At 38.7% G+C, this 21,133-nt stretch overlaps 1 protein-coding gene across 16 annotated transcripts in view; it reads right to left on the bottom strand.

Annotated features, from left to right (window-relative positions):
• The window catches only part of mask (multiple ankyrin repeats single KH domain), a 54,112-nt gene that overhangs the window by 13,019 nt on the left and 19,960 nt on the right, over positions 1–21,133 (bottom strand). For 7 of the 16 annotated variants that reach the window (XM_089695080.1, XM_089695071.1, XM_089695072.1 and 4 more), the window contains exons 6-29: positions 19,922–20,179; positions 19,408–19,561; positions 18,831–19,041; positions 18,214–18,427; positions 17,642–17,867; positions 16,976–17,419; positions 16,404–16,756; positions 15,506–15,604; positions 14,900–14,984; positions 14,527–14,586; positions 14,117–14,205; positions 13,116–13,373; positions 12,279–12,419; positions 11,558–11,722; positions 6,455–6,603; positions 5,528–5,792; positions 4,805–5,014; positions 4,163–4,435; positions 3,660–3,828; positions 2,716–2,953; positions 2,060–2,192; positions 1,860–1,960; positions 1,395–1,611; positions 597–743 (exon numbers count right to left, since the gene is read on the bottom strand). In XM_089695080.1, coding sequence (XP_089551206.1) covers positions 597–743; positions 1,395–1,611; positions 1,860–1,960; positions 2,060–2,192; positions 2,716–2,953; positions 3,660–3,828; positions 4,163–4,435; positions 4,805–5,014; positions 5,528–5,792; positions 6,455–6,603; positions 11,558–11,722; positions 12,279–12,419; positions 13,116–13,373; positions 14,117–14,205; positions 14,527–14,586; positions 14,900–14,984; positions 15,506–15,604; positions 16,404–16,756; positions 16,976–17,419; positions 17,642–17,867; positions 18,214–18,427; positions 18,831–19,041; positions 19,408–19,561; positions 19,922–20,179 — 4,659 coding nt within the window. The remainder of the gene's footprint in view (positions 1–596; positions 744–1,394; positions 1,612–1,859; positions 1,961–2,059; positions 2,193–2,715; positions 2,954–3,659; positions 3,829–4,162; positions 4,436–4,804; positions 5,015–5,527; positions 5,793–6,454; positions 6,604–11,557; positions 11,723–12,278; positions 12,420–13,115; positions 13,374–14,116; positions 14,206–14,526; positions 14,587–14,899; positions 14,985–15,505; positions 15,605–16,403; positions 16,757–16,975; positions 17,420–17,641; positions 17,868–18,213; positions 18,428–18,830; positions 19,042–19,407; positions 19,562–19,921; positions 20,180–21,133) is intronic. The other 9 variants (XM_089695079.1, XM_089695087.1, XM_089695086.1 and 6 more) reach the window with 7 other exon arrangements.

Below are 21,133 nucleotides of genomic sequence, written 5' to 3'. Positions count from 1 at the left end.
TAATGTGCCCACAATGTGTGGTAAGCAATTTTTAAGTGAAACTTTCTTAGGTGCGTTGAGAGTGAAATTTCACGTCATGGAGCAAGGCAACAATTTTGGTATCTTTGAATCTTGCCAAAGAAGTTACACTTTTGACACATTTGCTCGGCATACATGCTCTTTTTTTTCGAGAGTTCGACGTCCTGGAACATCCGCCAACTTGTACTTGGCCAGCGTGGTGGATTCCCGCGTCCATTGAGATAATATTACTACGTATGGAGGAGACACCACGAACAAAATCTGTGCACCATTTTTTTGCTCTAATTAAGTTTTAAAAATTATTATCTAGTTAGGTACTTACGATGAAAGTTATTCCTTTGCACTTTTCCGTATTATTTGTATTATTTGTGCAATATCGTAACACACACGAAGGCATATTTGATGCGTTTCACTTTAAAACCATTAAAAAAAACCGCTCAACATACGCCATATGGCGCCATATGTTGAGCGGAGCATAAGTGATGTAGGCGGTGTCGTCTCCATATGTATATCTCAATGCCCGCGTCCCAGCAGTTGGAACATATAACATTGACTGATAAATGATGATGCATGTGTACCTGCGAGTTGGCATCGATGCCCGAGTCGCCCTCCTCCTTGGCGGCGGGCTCGTCGTCCGGCTCGCCGCCCTCCGAGCACTCGCCCGACGCCTTCTCGCAGTACAGCGTGTTCTTCACGTTCTCCGCTTGCAGCTTGCGCCTCTCCTCCTGTACAACACATGTATGTTAGTATTAAATAATGGACTTCTCGTCTCAGATGCAAAGTCCCACTTCGGGGTTTCAACAACATAGAAGTAAGTAATATAAAATAACAACGGAAAGACGTGTCCATTTGTCACTCAAGAGTGTCTAATTTATATGTAAATAAAATTGTCGATAGAGCTGTAATTTTTATATGTTACTTTGTGAAAATTATCTGAACATATTGGATCTACAATTAACAAATTTGCTAGCTTTTAACGAAACAGCTAATTTAACCAGTTTTACAGCTTCTCCCACTAAATGTTCACGAGTGAGCGGGTAAAACCATCTTATAACACACCCAAAACCGCATGCTGTAACTCAACACAGCACAGCTATACAGGGTGTGCACCACAGAACATATAAAAGAGGTTAGAATGGCAATAATTCGCCGTTCCTATAAGAACCGGTGTCGCCTGTGGGTGTGGCCAAGTCCGCTTATACATATTTGCAATTTCAAATCTAGCCAATCATAGCGCCGCGCGATCACGCGATTTAAAATGGAACGAATCATACGCATGATGATGATGTGAGCAGTGCTCATATCCTTGGCGCGTCTGCCCCGCCTGCAATGCCTTTCTAACCTCTTTTATATGTTCTGTGGTGTGCAGTGCGTACCTTCTTCTCGAGCTTCTTCTTCTTCTTGCGCTCGCGGCGGCGCGCGGCGGCCTGCCGGCGGCTCTCCTCTCGGCAGCGCTCCGCGTCGAGCTCCTCCAGCAGGATGGTCGCGTTCTGGTTGGCGCGCGCCGCCTGCGTCTCCTTCGCCGCGCGGATCACGCGCACGCACTCCTGGCACTTCTCCAGCAGCTCTTTGTCCGATATCGTGCAGATGTACCTGACATAGAGTACACGGTGTTCACTAATTAAGATTTGCAAACTTATAATTCTCAATTTTCACCACATCAACCAATACAGACTTAATCTCGGGTAGATAAATGGTAATTGAAATACGTATTTTAATAAAAACAACATTTTTAGATTATAATTCTTAATTTATAAGAATTCAAACAAAACATCCGCGATTTTAACTATGTTCAAAATCTCTAACGTAAAAAAACACCCTATAATCAATATTCAACGCACCTAGTCATCTCCTGGTCTGAAGGAAACTGCGTGACGACACCGACCATCCACTTGACCACTTTCGTGTGACCCTTGCGGAAGGCTGCCATTAGGCAAGATACCTAAAACAGAAAATAATAAAAATATTTTACACGACATTTTCGATTATCTAAAATATTTCAACACGTAAAAATCATTATATTTCATTTGAGAAATGTTACCTTTCTATTGTCCTGTGAGTCGATGTCGGCGCCCGCTGCGTAAAGCATCTCGACGACGGCAAGATGGCCGCCGTTAGCGGCTAGCCATAATGGGGAGTTGCCTTTCTTGTTTTTCACTTCTACTGCCGCTCGCCTAGTAATATACATTAAAAATAAATTATGTACTTTATTATTATATGTTAATCATTTTTTGACGATTTTATTAATGTAATGCGTTGTATTGAGCCAATATTACTTTGTTGTGATTTATAATTTTTTTCTGTACTTATTTGTTTTAATTGCATGTAAATGTTTATTCATTTTTTATTTTAATTGTCACTGATATCTGTGTCCGTATAATTGTAAATGGAAGACACAGGTCCCGAAAAACAGTTCTTACTATCTTAGGAGCTTGGATCACTTTGATTTGTATTTTTTTTTGTGAAAATAAATGTATTATTTATTTACTAGCGCCCGCAGCTTCGCCCGCTTTGTCTAAAACCTAATAAATTATATACTAAAACCTTCCTCTTGAATCACTCCATCTATTAAAAAAAACCGCATCAAAATCCGTTGCGTAGTTTTAAAGATTTAAGCATACAAAGGGACAATAGGGACAGAGAAAGCGACTTTGTTTTATACTATGTAACTTGATTATATTTGATTTATGTAGTCACCTCTGCAGCAGCAGCTCCACGAACTTGGTGTGCCCCTTGTCCGCGGCGATGGTGAGCGCCGTGTCGCGCGACGAGGGCACGGGCGGCGCGTTCACGTCCGCGCCCTTGTCCAGCAGCACGCGGCCCACCTCCACGTAGCCGCCGCTCGCCGCTTCCATGAGCGGTGTTAGACCGGTCTTGGCACGGTGTTCTACGTTCGCCTTGCGGTCTAGTAACAGGCTGACCACTTCGTGCCGACCTGATTGAATCAAAACATACATTTGTTTGAAATAAATAGGTTTAAAAAAAGACGGGTTGCACTCCGGGAGTGCCGGCAGAAGTGAAAACTTGATTATTAACGTTGAGCCTGTTTGATATCCATCCGTCTTACGCTTTTTCGATCAGGTCACGTGTCCTGACGCGAGTTTAAGATTTTATACCCATTACAGAAAAAGTGCTCAACGCCGCTAAAGAAATTTTCACTTCAAAAACTATTATTTTTATGCCATAGTCCACTAACAAGGAATTCAATTACATATTCAACATTTCATTGTGTTGATGATATTTAGCTAAACAACTTTTGTCGATGAAGATAATAAAATGTTTTGTAGTCATTCCCAATCAAGTAAATAACTTGTTTTCCTAATCAAATAAGTAAACGTTAATGAATAAACAATACTATTTATTTTGTGCTATAAACACAAGACTTTATCAGGTCTTTCATAAATTTTCAGACACTCACGTATTACATCTTACATCTATCAAGACAGTTTCTGTGGATTGATTATATCTACTATATAAAAATAAGTCGGGTTTTCTTTCCTGACGCTATAACTCCAGAACCTACCAACCGATTTCTACGGTTTTGCATTCATTGGAAAGGTCTCGGGCTCCGTAAGGTTTATAGCAAAAAAAGGCTGGTGGCGAAACGGAGTTCGCCCGGTTTGCTAGTTATTATAATATACCTTGGAAGCAAGCGAGCGTGAGCGCCGTGTTGCGGTTGGTCTCGATCTGCGCGTTGATGTCGGAGCCGCAGTCGAGCAGCAGCCGCACGGCCGCCGTGTGCCCGTTCATCGCCGCCAGCATCAGCGGCGAGATGCCCAGCTTCGAGCCCGTGCGCGAGTTTATTTCAGCCTGTTTGTATTTAAATGTACAAGTTTAGAAATAAGTAATAGATATTATTTACAAAGTTAAATAATTTAGTCATCCCAAAACTATTGAACGGGATTTAAATTGATTTCTATATATTTAATATGTTCAAGTTTCAGTTAAAGAAAGTAATCTATGATTTTTACACTTTGCAAGCTACTTTTACGCAGGATTTTTTCATATAAACTTTTGTCTTTCAATCTCTTATGTCTTCTTCATAAATTTTATTAAAGTATAACTTTTAGAAAAAGGTTATTTATGCAACTAAATTGACAAAATTAGACAACACACAGCACCACCATTCACTTTCTCCACATACCTGATGATGCAACAGCAGTCTGATGATATTCACATATCCCCCGGACGCGGCCAACGACAGCGGCGTGTAATCCGACACATTCCTATGCTCCTTGTTGGCGCCGCGGCTAAGTATCAACTCGACCACTTCGTAGCGGCCGCCGCTACACGCGAGGGATAAGGGCGTGTCCTTCGTACGTTCCGATTGGGCTTCGATGTCCGCGCCGTGGTTTAGGAGTATCTCGACGATTTTTTCGTGGCCCGCGGTCGCGGCTAGGATGAGTGGAGTGAAGCCCTAAAAAAATAAATTTTTTTATCTTGTATTTTTAACATTTTTGTTATGGATTGGAAAAGCAATTTGAATTTACAACGTGATAATATCGTAAAATACAATCTACTATGCTGAAAGTTAGTAATTTAACCCTACACGGTGAAAATTCAGTATTATATTAAATTTTACTTTGCTATTGGGCAATAATTCTTAAGTTTTATTATTACTTGTTGATTATCCTTTTGCAATTTGAATATTTCTAATATTTTTAATGATCTAAGAGCTAACTAATACGGTTAAATTAACCAAAATGTTAAATACAACAACAATTGCTGCTTGGTTTAGCGTGTATAACCGCAGCACACAGCCAGTATACCATGTAGCATGTCGTACCTTCTTGTCGCGGTGCTCGATGTCGGCGCCGCGCGACAGCAGCAGCTCGACGAGCTCCTCGTGGCCGCCGGCGCAGGCCAGCGTGAGCGCCGTGTCGTGGTTGGAGTCGGTCTCCGCGTCCACGTCCATCGCGGAGTACGCGGCCGGCGCGGGCGTGGGCGGCGCCGCGCCGTACGCCTCCGCGCGCCCGCCGCGACCCACGAACCGGCTCTGCGCACAATACATATTATGTTACTTCACGATTTAACTTTAAATTAGCCATTCTCCGTCACACACACTAAAATATACCATTTCTCAAAAAAATCGTATAAAACTATTTTCAAATATAATTCAGTAATGAGCAGATCATTTAGTGATTCTATGTTGATCTTGTCATGATTTAGAGGAAGGAAGAGTTACAATTAAAAAAAATACAACTATGTATTTTGAAATACAAATGACAATCTCATGAAATAACTCTTTATATTGACTTTTTAAATTCATCAGTACTCTAAACGATGTAAATATATTTCTACATCATCTAATGCTATTAAAGTGCAATGCAATTAAATAAAGGTATACACACTAACATTTTAATTTCATTTAACTATAAAATTATAAGCAAGGCTTACATTGTTGAGCGTATATAAAGAAGAATTAAGATACGCATTACCCATATAAAGACAATTTACGTATCCAATGTTGATAAACGTGAGTTTAACTAGCAGAAAGCGAAAGGCGCACCTTCTTCTTGAGCGCGGGCGTGTTGGTCGCCTGGTGGTGGTGTTCGCGCTTGCCGGGGTGCGGCAGCGGCGGCGTGTAGGAGGCGGGCGGCGCGGGCGCGGGCCCCATCATGGCGTTCATGCTGAGCGCCTTGATGCCCGTCACCATGCCCGTGATCATGCCGGCCGCGATCTCGGGGTCGAGCGCCGCGCCGCCCGCCGCGCCGCTCGCCGCGCTCACCGCACCCGCACTGCCCGCCGCGCCCGCACCACCGAACGATGAGCTTCTGTGATGGAATATGTTCGTTATTGACGTCACGATTGTGTAACTTTTTAAGTTTCTCCTTCGTAGTTAACAAAATGTAAAGCTTTGTATTGAAAGAAAATAAAATATATTTACTTATAATATAATATTAATTAATGCTTTGCTGACGGGGAGTGTTTCACCATTTCTGTTCCATTAAGTTACGAATTTTGATTCGATTTAACAAGGTAAGTTTTGTACCTGTTACTTATTGTAACTAAGAGCAAAACATTTGAGTTTAACACATTTATCTCGGTTGATTATAAATTTATAAACATTGTTATTTCCGATTTATAAGATAATACATGTACATTTACAAAGTTTATTGTACATTGTGTTTTGAAGCAAATAAACATTTTTTGAAGTGAAACTTCTTTATCGGGGTTGGAAAAAAATTTAGTGTTATATTTTTTCGTTACGCGTAACATTTTTCCGTTACGCGCCATCTTTTTCTTATCCCTATACGCGTGATTCGACGTATTTCTGTAAAGTTGCATATAATAAATCATTTTTTGAAAAATAAGGTCATAAAGAAGTTTTACTTCCTACGTGTGTACACTAGTACACGCACACATTTTTTTTTAATTTATATTTTACATTTTAACATTGCAAGTGACTATAAAGTAAAGCGTAGTGCACACTGACCGATAGTCGTCGTACGTCATAGCGGGTGGGGGTAGCGCAAAGTGGTGGTGATGTTCGACGGGCACGTCCGCTTCGCTCGCTTCGCCACTACCGTCGGCCAACCGGAGCGTGTCGGTAACACCCGCACCGCTAACCGCTTGCACGTTCTGCTGTAAGTCGTTTTTATCAAAATCATAGACAAAATAAAATGCACGTAATGGGATGGGATACATAAAAAAATATTATGTTACTCGGTAAAGGATTGAAAGCTTTCAAATGTGAAATGATAAATTATTAATTTTTTTAAATTGGTTGGATACATTTGAGTTTAATTGCAACATTATTTCAACAAAGAAATATTTTACATTAAGCATTGTTTTACTACATTTATGGCAATATTTTCTGCTACAATGATAAGTAAAATTTACACATTTTTGCAAAAGAATCCTATCAAACCAAAATTGATAATTGATCGATTGACGTGATTCTTTCACAACAAGCGGTTAAGGTGATTGCTACGATCTGTTCCCAGCCAATATCCCGCTAGATGGTGCTGAATTCTACATTTCTAGTTTATTTGAGTTTTTGCGTAATTGGAATAGTCATCAAACCTAGGAATAGTCATGGCGGTTACTGAATATTATATTTTATTGAAATATGTTATATCATTGCCTTAAAATCCACCCAATTCGGTAAAATTATGCGTTTTAACATCTGTCATTGCATACAGGGTCGTTTACACACACAGACGTATACAAAAATGATAAAGATTTAACTCTAGATGGCGTGAATGTAAAGCGCGTCACACACGGTGAAGATACTACCTATAATATTTTATCTAATCTAGTAATATTTTATATTACAGTATCTTAAGGTATCCGGTATCAGCGTTCTGACCATCATTTTTCTTTTTTCGCTGTAGAACCGCCATCCTGTTACAAATGACCCACAAAGGAGAATGACCACGGGTGGTATCGGTAAAATTTTAGTTGTGCCACGTATTCGTTATATTGTTAATTCCTATTTGTATTTATAATGATCATATGTATCAATATTAAGTCTTAATTAAACCGGATAAATTGAAATAATAGTAAAAGTAAAAGTTTTTCTTTTGAAACATGTATGACTACGTATGGAATCGGTAAAATACTAGTTGTGTCACGTGTTCGTGATATTGTTAATTCCTATTTGTATTTATAATGATCATATTTATCACTATTAAGTTGTAATTATACCGAATAAATAGAAATAAAAGTAAAAGTTTTGTTTTGACACATACCTATATCTATCTCTCTTGCAAACGTCATATGTCATAGTTTCTATTTGAAATGTCAAATGAATGTGTTCGACGCATTGTTCGATGTTATTTTGAAATAATGTTTAAATTACGATTTACTTTTCACATTTGTCTTGTAAATTAAAATATTACCTATGTAATAAATGTAAAACTTAACGTTCATCGTTAGTTTAAACTCGATTAAGTAGTTTTTTGAAGTGTTGAATAAAACTATTGTTTTATTTTTATTGTCGCGAACTGCGGCTTATTTACATAAAAACTTTAATCATATCTAAAAGTACTAACATCAAGCTTTAAATTGAGCTATATTTCATCTTGACACAATAAGTTTGATTGCGATACCAAGTGCCATAGTCACTTGGGCAATCTCCTGTGGTTTTCATTTTTCTGTATGGGTAGACAAAACTTCAAAACGCCACCTGCTACGGTTTATATTATTATGAACGATTAGCTTTCCGCCCGCATTTTCAAAAAAAAACCCGTATAGTTCCCGTTCCCGTGGGGTTTCCGGGATAAAACCTATTCAATGTGTCCAAGTTACGTTCTATATGTGTGCTAAATTTCATTGTAATCGGTTCAGTAGTATTTGCGTGAAACACACACATACACATCCTCACAAACTTTCGCATTAGTAGGAAGTAGGATTGTTATAAAAATAAAAGTTATATTTGTTGGCGTAAACTATTTTATTGTAATTTTGGGAAATAAATAATGTCAAAATTGATTACCTACAATAAAACGCAGTTTTATTTTATTACAGGTACATTACACTATTGTTTTTTTTTTATCAAAACATGTATTTGAAGTAGCAAATATGATATTATGCTGATCCAAGCATTTTCACTCAAAACTAATATCACTAATGATTTGTAAAAGTAAATTATTTCAATATACATTTCATAACCAACAAGTAAGAATAATTATTCATACAACAACAAATCAAAAACACTATTTACTATGGAAAAAAAACCAGGAAGGTGAAAAACATATTTACGATTTCGATGCACTCGACTTTTAGTACAATAATAGGTAAAAATATTATTATGGTTTTGATCACAGACATATCTGTGGTTTTGATTTTAGCTACTAGTATCAGAAAGCTGCGTGTTCAATGCACGTCGGGGTCCCACAACTGTGGAGGAAGGAAGGTAGAATACCTCCATCGAATAAGTGAAGTTTTTCGACATACTCGATTTGCCGGCCGGCCTCAATGAAGATTGTCCGAAAGTTGTATATGTGCTCTGTAACGAAAAAATTTCGCTAGCGCGATTCAGAGTGAGGTGTCGTACAATATACCTAATGAAGTTTTTCATCTTTTTATTTTACTGCAAATACAAAATAAAAATTAAACAATGGTAATGTAAATTCTAAACAAACTACTACCAAAATACAATTAGAACAAAAATCATTTGACTGGTTGATTTCACCCAGAGGCCAGAGGCGGCTCGTGACAAAATTGTATGGGTGTTCACTTGAAATAAAACAACGAAAATACAATAGCGTAGCAGGATAATTTATTACAAAAAAAATGAGCACCACATTTTATAAATGTCTATAACACTAAAAATTACAAAGTACAGGCTATTTCAAAACAAAACATAAAAACATATTATTATTTACGATTTCGACGCACTCGACTTTTAGTAAAATATAGTAGGTAAACATAATATTATGGTTTTGATTTTTGCTACTAGTATAAGAAAACTGCGTGTTCAAACTACTTGTTTGTCTGTCTGAAAATTCGGAAGTACTTTGGTAGTTTACCGATTTATAATAATATTGTATATATCGTTGTTTAAAAAATATTCAAACACAATAAAATATGATATACTGATTTATCACTGGTTTCAGTGATGAACTGATGAGTCAATTATAGCCACTATACTTTCGTCATACGTGTGTATGATTGATGTGATTTGCAACGTGGTGATATTTCAGAAAAATCACGGGTCAAATTGTCCCACCGAAAATATAACTGCGTTATAAGAATAACTATACCTACGATAAATTATACATAATACAATATAGTCTCAAATGCATACTAGTGAAATATTTTATTTGAATCAATAAAATAAAAAAATAAATAAAAAATAATAATAATACAAAAATAAATTCACAACACAAGAAAATCCGCGCGCAAATCATAGCGCGTGACAATGAAATCAAGAACTTTCGAGCCGACGCGGACGACGAAGGAGCCTAACAAAAGTACCTACAATCATAGGCGGCTCGTGACAAAATTGTATGGCCGTGTTCACTTGAAATAAAACAACGAAAATAGGTACCTACAATAGCGTTAGCAGTACAAAAAAAATGAGCACCACATTATAAATGTCTATTTATACACTAAAAATTATAGAGTATTTCAAAACGAATTCAATTATTATTTAGCAATAATTAGAAAATCCCCGAATTTGCATTCGTGATCGTATTCATAGTGTTTGTCTACACTAATATTATAAAGAGGAAAACTTTGTTTGTTTGTTTGATTGTAATGAATAGGCTCATAAACTACTGGACATTTTACCAATGTTTGCAAGTTTGTGATTACTTTGATAGTTTACCGATTTATAATAATTGTATACTTATATCATTGTTTAAAAATATTCAAACACAATATGATATAGGTACTGATTTATCACTGGTTTCAGTGATGAACTGATGAGTCAATGTTAGCCACAATACTAATCACTTTCGTCATACATGTGTATGAACTATGATTGATGTGATTTGCAATGTGGTGAAATTTCATAAAAATCACGGGCCAATTTTTTGTTTTGAATCCCACCGAAAATACATATATTACTAATTGCGTTATTAGAATAATTAATTACTATACCCACGATCAATTATTACAATTTACAATATAGTCTCAAATGCATACTAGAGAAACATTGCAATTTGAATCAATTAAAATGCATAGCATACAAAAATAAATTCACAACACAAGAAATTCCGCGCGCAAATCATAGCGCGTGTCAATGAAATCAAGAATGTAATTTTATATCAAGCCGACGAGCGACGACGCCGAACTAAAGTACCTACAGTACCATTTACCTTCAGTGTACAATACAGTTTACAGACCTACGACGGACGAACAATAATGAGTAATAAATAAAAAAAAACATAGTTTCTAAGGTCATTAGTTTTATTTTATTTTATTGTTATTTTCTTTGAACGATTGGAAATGAAATTACTCAATTTTTACACAGAACTTTGATTTATTAGAATTATGCTCATTATGCATAAGATAACGAACGCGAATGCACGACATCTAGCGCGTCAATGTCTAAACATCGCCTTTCGTTTAGACATTGACGCGCTAGATCTGTAATAAGTATATAGTCTATGCGCTAGATGTCGTGCTTTATGTCGTGTTTCGCTTGGCAAAAGTCACGCACACTACTGTAGAAGTGTCAAATTTTTCCGGTATTTTACTGTTGTTTTTCTAAGTAAATATTGTAAATTATTGATTAAAAAGGTCGAACGCGCACACATTTCATTATAGAGAAGTGATAAAATGATTAGTTTTAAAGAAATAGTGTCTGTGTTAAGTGTTTAGAGGTAATCAAAAATGTATGGAGGGACGGTCGGAACATCAACCTTAATACAAAACCTTTATTTTCCAGAACCTCGGAACTATGTCTAACACATTACAAAATAATGTGTTCCCCGATGAGTACAATATGGAGGTCTTCAAGAGGAGAGTGAACAGGTACATTCTAGGGCAGCGCGCTCCATCTTAGGCCACATCTCAGCTTAACATCAGGCGAGATTGTGGTCAAGCGCTCCCCTATTGTACTGTAAAAAAAAATAAATAATAATACCTGTTCATCCGCGTCCCTCGGCCAATCAGCAGCTAGCGCCTCCTCCGCGGCGGCTAGCAGAAAACGCGCACGTCTCTCGTCCCCCTCCTCCCCGCTCGCCGCGTCCCCCTCACCGCCCTCGCCGCACTTGCCCAGCAGGATCTCGTGCGACTTCTGCTGCATCACCTGGACGTCACATGGGTCAATATATTGGGATACATTATTGAAATAGTACGTGCATCGCACATCTATCTCGTGCACACACATATGGGTCAATACATTGTTTAAGTTGTCACATTACTATCATTAAGGATATAGCAATAAGTTTGGAAATAAAAATTGCAATACATTATTTTTACAGGAGACAAGGACAGGATTTTTACAGGAGTTAGGTGATAAAGCTCTTTATTCGCGGGTAATAGGTTCCGTAAATGTGCCGCGAATAGAGAAACCGTGAATATGGAATGGTAATTTGTATGGGGTTATAGGGGATGCGTTCCTAGTTGACGAAATAAAGAAAAAATGATTTTTATTTGGATAAATACATATATGTAACTACCGATGTACTAATTCGATCCGCGAATAAAGAATTTTAGTCCGCGAATATAGGAAGGTCGCATTTTTTCCATCCGCGAATAGTGAAACCGCGAATGAAGAAAGTGCGAATAAGGAGCTTTGACTGTATTTAGTAAAAACATCATATTGAATCAATAAGTATGTAGATCAGTAAATGTGTATATACCTGCAGCACGAGCGTGCGCAGCTCCTCGGGCGGCAGCGCTATGAGCGAGGGCACCTCCCGCTGCAGGTAGGCGAGCACGGCGCCGATCTCGCGCGCCTCCGCCACGCGCCCGCCGCCCGCAGCGTCGCACGCTTCACCCGCCTGGATCACAACAAAAAAATAAATAATAACAATTCTTTATTATTTAAGACTTTTGAGTTTGATTTGAGTCTGTAGCACTTATAGAAGTCTGTTTTTGGTGTTAAGGGGCTGACAAGACCCAATTGATGATTGAGTAACAGTGATTACGCTCTCGTTTACTCCCATACACTTTGACAGTGTGCGCAAACGAGAGCGAAAGATCACTGTTACTGGGCGGGGCCAGGTCGTAGAAGAAAATAATAAGAAAATATGTGATTTAAGGAAAAGTGTGGGTCATATGCAAAATCTGACTCGTTAGAGGTTCAGGTATGAATATGTTGACTTCGTGTTTTAAATTGCAGACCCGTACGTCAAAAAAATAAAGACATAGAATCGTTTAATGATGATTTTAAGACCAATCTTTGCAATTATTTTCTATCGAGCCGATTTCGTCCAGTTATGTATCGAGTCCGTCCACGGTCTTCGAAATATGATGAATATTAACATATATTTTTTTTGATGGGCTAGAATAAATATATTTTCTTAAAAAACTGCTCAAATAACTTTAACTTTAACGAAATTGAACTTATCAGCCCCTTAAAAAACTATTATTAACATACTTATACTTACAGGAAGATTAGAAATGACAATTATCAAAATAAATATGAATTCATAATATAAACTTGTCTCAGTAATCAGTATAGAAGTAGAACATACCTGTGGCGCGTAGACTTCGGGCCTCTGTTGCATGTCTTGTACATATTGCTGTTGTTGCAACTGTTGCTGCTGCTGTTGTTGCTGCTGTTGCTGCTGCTGTTGTTGCTGCTGTTGCTGCTGCTGCTGATGCTGTTGCTGCTGCTGCTGTTGTTGCTGTTGCTGCTGCTGCTGCTGCTGCTGCTGAGGTTTCTTCTGCGTTTGCTGCAGTTGAGTAGTCAACTGTTGCAATTGCTGTTTTTGGAGTTCTTGTAATTGCTGCTGATGAATAAATATGCGAGATTAAACATTTGAAAAAGCTTAAACAAAATCACAATAAAAACGAACTAAATTTATTACAGTTTAGATTTTTTTCACACACAATTTCGCTTATTCCACGTTTATTTACTTTTATTTTAAAAACTACGACCCATTTCATTATATCATCTTCAGAAGACGAAATCAAAACTATAAAATAAAATTCCACCAAGAGGTAACTATACACAGTATACATTTATTACCACTGACAAATAAATGAGTACACATCTAAAATGTTATTTACTCGTACTTCTACCCATATATAATATCTATATACCGACATATCTATATACCTATTATAGTGTCGAGTTACCGTGACGTCACCCACTTCGTTTATGTGCTGACCGAGACGATGTAACGCGTCTAGGAGGAGAAATTTGCAACCAAACTTTGCGCATTTACGAGTGGCTTTCGCCCTGGGACGGTCTTGTATCGGGGTGTTCTAGTATAGGATATATTTATTTATTGAGAGAATTTATTAAATTTCAATTTAATTAAAGAAATTGAATTAGAGAAAAGTGGCAGTAACACCTATAATTATGTACAATAAAGATTAGTTTCTTCTGGGTATTGATGTTTAAACTAACAAACATTCTTTTGGGGCAGAATTTATATTATTTATGTACAGAAATTTTCTGGTGTTAAAACTAACAAACATTCTGTTGGGACATAATTTCTATCATTAATGTACAGAAACTCTGGCTTACCTGATTTAAGTTTGTCGCTAATTGTTGCATGGGGAACATATGCGTCGGAGGGGGGTACGGCGGAGTTTTCGGCGGATGTATCTTCACACCTGTTAAATAATCATCGTTATTGTAGTATTTTCAAAGCATTCTCTAAATTATTAACACACAGAGAGTTAACAACATTGCCTAATATCCAAATCTCAGGCAATTAAATATGATAAAAACTCGAGTAAAAAAATTGTTAATTTATAGACGATGTCAAAAAATTTCACCTCATTAAGGTTTCTCAGGTGAACCTAGAAACTTTTGCCACCCCTTAAAAGGCAAAAAGAAAGCAAAATTCTCACGGATAAAGCTTGGCCAATCTTTTTTCAACTCATATTATAACACAGGAAAGCTGTTACAATAAAGCAAACCGGCAAACTTGCCTTGAGCACGATATTGTTGGTCGAGCGCGTGAAGCGCCGACGTGGCGAGCGTCGGGGGACCTTTTAACAAGCAATTATTTATTTTTCAAAGGGATCACGCCAAATATAAAGATCGTGTTCATTATTTTTGCACCTTTTTTGGCAATTGCATTTCTCTTAGGGCTTAAAAACATCAAGGAATTAAATTAAATTCGATTTCAATTTCTTGTAGTCACTATTTTTGCACGTTTTTGTGGCTTTTCTTAGTGTCTTTTAGTCTTAGGGCTTAGTTAAATTGTATTTGGAACCTAAACAGATCCAAGACATTATCTTTTTAAGTTTGAAATGCAATATCGATAAAATACAATTAATTTATAGTTAATATTATTATTACCTGAGGCATCAGCTATTTCGAGCATGCTCCTATCAGTCTCTGGCAGTGATTCGTTGCGTGTTTGGCCCGCGAGGACCTCGGCTCTCTGCGTACCAAATTATCATATTATCGTACATATATTAAGTTCTACGAAATCAACATTTAAACTAACTACTTCAAGACATTGTTGTCTATTCAACATATAATGTGTAGGCTTATTCTTCTAATGTTTCAATGTGAATAAAATTTCAAAAAACATTATACAATTACAAATTAGTACAATTATTATAGTTGATATGAATATTATCTTTTACTCAAATGGAAGATCAGTTATATTGCAATATTATTTATTAGTTAAATAGACAACACAGCGAAATAAAATATGCACTACAACAAACATGGATCTACACGATTGTTACTGTTCATAAGTCGAAAGTTCGTCATACGAGAATTTTGCAATATGTTTTTCCACCATAAAAACACATACGTCTGTTATACAAAAAGCCATATTCAACTTATAAACGCAACGCAAAATCTACTACGGACAAACACAAATAAAAAACAGCTAAGTACACTCGAACTAAACACCCAAACGTTACGGAAACTACGTATTAATGGGCCACTCACATTTAATTTCTTATCAAATTTATTTTTACATTTCTTGGGTACGTCCTTCCACGTAAAGCCGGGCGGTAGGGATACCTTAGCCATGCTCTTGTGGCTTAGCTACCATGGAAAGCAAGCAAAAAGTATGATGAATTTATATTGATACATGTATTATATTAGGGGCGTATTCTGTGATTAGTGCGAAATGAATTTGAATCTCTTTTGGCGTATATTATGGAAAAGCAAAGCGATTCTTATTCTTTTTTTAACTATACAGCAATTCTTCAAGTTATTTCGCAAAGCTAAATGATTGTTGTCGATATGAATTTCGATTAACACTAAAGTGATTTGATGAAAGTTCAATATAAACTAAAATGATCAATCAAAATATTAAAAATAAAACAATTCATTTATAAAAACCATACTACATATAATGTTACACAAAATTTCATAGAATTATTTTTAATATTAAGATTGCTTCATTTTTGAATTTACATTTAAATGAAATGAGCAAATATTATTGGGCAACCTATAAAACAATATGTATGTTGCCACTAAACCAAAATCTTTTCAAAAGTTATCTAAGTAATATAGGAACGAAATTGTACACTAGCGCAAATCATTACATGAAATTTAAACAAATATATTGTCTAAAAGATTTAGGTTTCATGGAATACTAACCTGACTAATGATTAAAATACTAGTGCAAATGTTAACAATTTCCTAACCATATGAGTAGCTTGATAGCGCATATTCAATCATAAAATGCCTACAAGTGAATGGCCGTTAGTGAAGCACTATTGAACCATCTTCATATTCTACATCGACTTTGATGCATTCTTTGATATTGTTAAACTTCAGAATAAAGTGTCATCTACACACTCTTCACTTTAATATTCATAGGTAAATTAAAACGCACCTGATCGTCAATGATATCGGGCGGCGGCGGCAGGTGGTGGTCCGAGTGCGGGGGCGCGGGGCGTTGCTTGCGCGCGCACTTGTGCTTGCCCGCCGGCGCGGTCATGCCCGCTGGTGCGGTCATGCCCGCGGGTGCGGTCATGGCGGCTGGTGCGGTCATGCCCGCGGGCGCGGCTATGCCGGCGGGCGCGCCCATGGCCACGGGCGGTGTGCCCGCGCCCATGAGCGCGTTGCCGCCCATCGGCTGAGCGAGGCCGGGCGGGATGGAGCCCGCCGCGCTTGTCACTGGGTTCGCATTGGTGCCACAACTCGCTACCGTCCCGTTGTTCCCCGCTGGTGTTTGCTTTTTCCTCCCTAAAGTAAGTGTAACGATGTTATATCAGGTCGAAAATACATAATTGTTTTACTTTCAAAAATATGTTTTTAATTGTCATTCGATTATAAGAAAATATATTAATCTTAAAGCTTTACTTCTCTTTTTACAATCAATATAATATTATGTACGTAAATAAAAAGAACTTAGAACAGTTCGATAAAAAAATAATGTAACAAATATAAATAATATTGTCTCACCATCCATGTAGACCTTGGCGAAGTTAGGCGGTAGGTCGGCCGGCGCGGGCGCAGGCGTAGGCGCGGGTGCTGGTGTAGGTGCAGGTGCGGGAGCTTGCGCCGGTACTGGTTGGTGCGCAGGCGCCGGCACTTGCTGGTGGGCAGGCGCGGGCACTTGCTGGTGGGCAGGCGCAGGCACTTGCTGGTGGGCAGGCGCGGGCACTTGCTGATGGGCAGGCACGGGCACTTGCTGGTGGGCGGGCGCGGGCACTTGCTGGTGCGCAGGTGCCGGCACTTGCTGGTGGGCAGGGGCAGGCGCGGGCGCGGGGGCGAAAGGCGAGTGCGCGTGGTGGTGTGCCGGCAACAGCGCGCGCTGGTTGAAGCCCGGCGCGGGCGCGTGGCTCAGCCCCAGCGCGGCCGCCTGCGCGGAGCTCAGGCCGTTGCTGTCCTCCGCGCCGACACCGCCTGTACATACATTATTATGTTATAATCATCAAATTTAACATCAGCAAAAATTGTATATTCACTTATGTAATTACGCGCAATAACAAACGAAAGGTTAAAATGCAATATTTGAACTATACATTATACAACGCTAAAAAATTGTACTGTAACTAACAAATTTTATTTATATATTTGTTATAAGATTAATAATTTCATCAATTTGTCATTTATCTCTATACGCACCTCTGGGCAGCATGACCGAGTGCGGGTAGTCGAGCAGCAGCTGCACGACGGCCGTGTGGCCGCCCTTGGCCGCCTCGATGAGCGTGCTCGAGTTGTCCTTCAGCTTGCGGAACGGGTCCGCGTCGCACGCGAGCAGGAACTTGACGACGTCCGCGTGCCCGCCCGCGCACGCCAGCGACAGCGGCGTGTGGTCGCCGTTCACCGTGATGCGGTTCACGTCAGCGCCCTGGAAACGACGATCGTATTATATTACATTTTGTTAAGCAGGTTAGTCTATAATTTAAAAATTACTGTCTTCTTCATCATGTTAGCTAAATAATTTTTTGATAGATATTTCTGGAATACAACAGCTTTAGTATTGTATCGATATTCAATTTTCATCTACAATGGGACATTAGCAAAATTGTTACAACACAGTACCACTAGTATTAAAACTTAAAAGAATTGAAATTTATCAGTAACAGCTACTCTGCAACTGTATAATGTATATAATTAAAAGCATGAATTATCGACGTCCGCGTGCCCGTTGCCCGTAGTGTGGGGCAAGTATACCCGCAGTGTGGGACAGTCACCTTGCCGACGAGGAACTGCACGGTGCACAGGTGGCCCGCGCGGCACGCCTTCATGAGCGGCGTGCGGCCGCCCTCGCTCTCGTGCTCGAGCGCGGCGCCGGCGCGCAGCAGCACGTCCGCCACGTCCGTGTGCCCGTTCTCGCACGCGTACGTCAGCGCCGTGTCGCCCGTCTGCGTCTGCGCGTGCACGTCCGCGCCCGCGTTCAGCAGGTACCTGGTCACCACCAGTGTATAGTGAGTATAGCTTGCACTGACAAGAGGTGTTACACAATAATAGTATAACTTGAGACTTTACAAAGGTAAGAGATGCAACACATACAGCACTAATTACACAAGTTCACGCCACCTAATTTCATATCAAAGAACATAATAATATACTCGTGATCATTTTCATCTCACAATTGAATATTTGTGACAAAGAAATTTTCATAAAATTTATTGGAATTTATTATTACAATATAAATTTATTTTTTCCTAATTGATGAGTTAGAATAACACAAGAACATTTTATCTTATTAGTGATTTGTTTAACTGGCGAGGACGATGATGTCTACAATATCTTATTATAAATATCAGACAATATTGACCAATTCGTTATTTTTCCCATCAAAACCCACCGGACGAGCTCCAAGTGCCCTTCCTGGCTGGCCTCCATGAGCGGTGTGGAGGCGCCCAACTCCGCGTCAGCCCCCGCCTTAATGAGGAAGTCGGCCACCTCGAGGAAGCCGCCGCAGCACGCGAGCGTCAGCGCCGTCTCTTGCGTCTCGTCCGTTTGCGCGTTTATAGCCGCGCCCTGGCCGAGCAGCAACGCTACCATCTCCTCGTGACCTGGGTACAACATTATAATTTATCGATGAAAACAATTATTTATTTAGTCTACTAGACTTCATATAGAAGCGCTTTTGGATCGACACAATGCAGAAAAATTATAATTTATCACAGTTTCAACCAGTTAAGAATATATTGTATAGTGTACTCGTAAAAGGTGGTATAAAATATCATTAAAAATAATCGTACGAAACCTTGTCTTGTTTCTACTTTCGGTACTAATTAAGAATCTTAAATTACAATTTGTTTTTAGTTTGACATATTATTACATCTTGTTTTAGCAAATCCATAACGTATATATGTTTACTATCTATCATCACTAAAATATGCACCATAATATAACCCTAAAATGTTATGTGTACATACCCTCTCTAGCGGCCTCCATGAGCGGCGTGTACCCCTCGTCGTTCACCTCCTCGATGTTAGCGCCCCGCTCGAGCAGCAGCATCGCCAGCTCCACGTGGCCGCCACACGCTGCCAGCGTTAGGGGTGATTCGAAGCTGTCCGTCGGCATGTTGACCTGGAATAAACAGAAAATTTAGAAAACATAACGTAAATATGGCAAAACAAAGCAACTTATTTCAAAAAATTATTCATCATCACACATCATCCTTTGTTCGAGCACTTACTGTCTTCGTACATTTCAATCAATAAGATAAATGCGTATATAAGTTTTTATTGTAAACTTTAAGTTGTTTAATAAAAACACATTTTGATTATTATATAAAAAACTTGTTATTAAAAAATGTATGGTTACAGTATTATTTGTATTGTTTTAATTGTGAGCGTTAAAATAGTCTCAACAATCCAGCAATTGCAAAACATATCCAACGATATTCCTTAGACTGTGTATTTTTATCCGTCTTATAACCTGCATTACCTGCGCGCCCGAGTCGAGCAGCAGCCTGGCCACCTCCACATGCCCATCCATGCTGGCCTCCATGAGCGCTGTATGCATTTCGTCCGTCTTATGTTCCCGGTCAGCGCCCGCCGCCAACAAGAAGCGCACCATGTCCAGGTGGCCCTTGTAGCAGGCGAGCGTGAGCGCGGACTCCTTGAACTCGTTCGAGTGCGTGTTGATGCCGGCGCCGTGCTCGAGCAGGATCTTAGCGACGCCCACGTGGCCGGCGGATGCGGCCTGGGTGAGACAAATTATGGGTTAGGTGATATCAAATATGAACAGATCACACAGCTTATTGAAGTCTTTATATAAAAGACAAGCTTTCATTTATACCAATCTATAATATACATAGTTGCCGCTATCAATAATTTAATATCGATAGTTCCGTATTCTGCCTCTAATCTGAATAATATTATTATTTATGGCATGGCAGAAGACATTTAAACTCTAGATAAATTAAAAAAATTTCCAGCAAGATCTTTTCACTGGTTAACCCCACACAGGTTTTCCTAGTGTGATATCCAGATCCAGGGATTTATCATTTCTGCGTATATTGGATTAAATGCTTATTGTACTTAATTTTTTTGTGAAATATTCTTTTTGCATCGGAATGTATACATTTTGTCATAAATCCATAATATTATAAATGCGAAAGTAACTCTGTCTGTCTGTCTGTCTGTTACTCAATCACACCTTAACTACTGAAACAAGTCAATAACTGCGTTAAAAACAACCGACTTCAAACTTGCACTTGCAACATTTACAAATACAGACAAAAATGCTCATAAAATAAAAACTACTGGGCCTATCCAAATAAAATTTTTATGGGACCAATTCGACACCATCCCGCATCGAACAAAAAAAGAATCACGTAAATCGGTTCAGAAACCAAGGAGTAATCGGTGTACATACATAAAAAAAAAATAAAAAAAAAAAACATACCGGCCGAAATGATAACCTCCTCCTTTTTTTTGAAGTCGGTTAATTAAAATTAAAACTTAATTTGCATGAAATTTGGTATAGAGATATTTTGATATCCGAGAAAGGACATAGGCTATTTTTATCCCGGTAAATAGGATAGGTTTTATCCCGGAAATCCCACGGGAACGGGAACTATGCGGGTTTTTCTTTGACTGCGAGGGCGAAGCTGCGGGTGGAAAGCTTGTAAATAAATAAATTTCAAATTTGAAT

The sequence above is a fragment of the Colias philodice genome, chromosome 5, assembly GCF_061535455.1.
Source record: "Colias philodice isolate Cphi_HAF_F1 chromosome 5, ilColPhil1 Martin Lab GWU primary, whole genome shotgun sequence".
Classification (NCBI taxonomy): Eukaryota; Metazoa; Arthropoda; class Insecta; order Lepidoptera; family Pieridae; genus Colias; species Colias philodice.
This window is presented reverse-complemented; position numbering and strand designations above follow the sequence as displayed.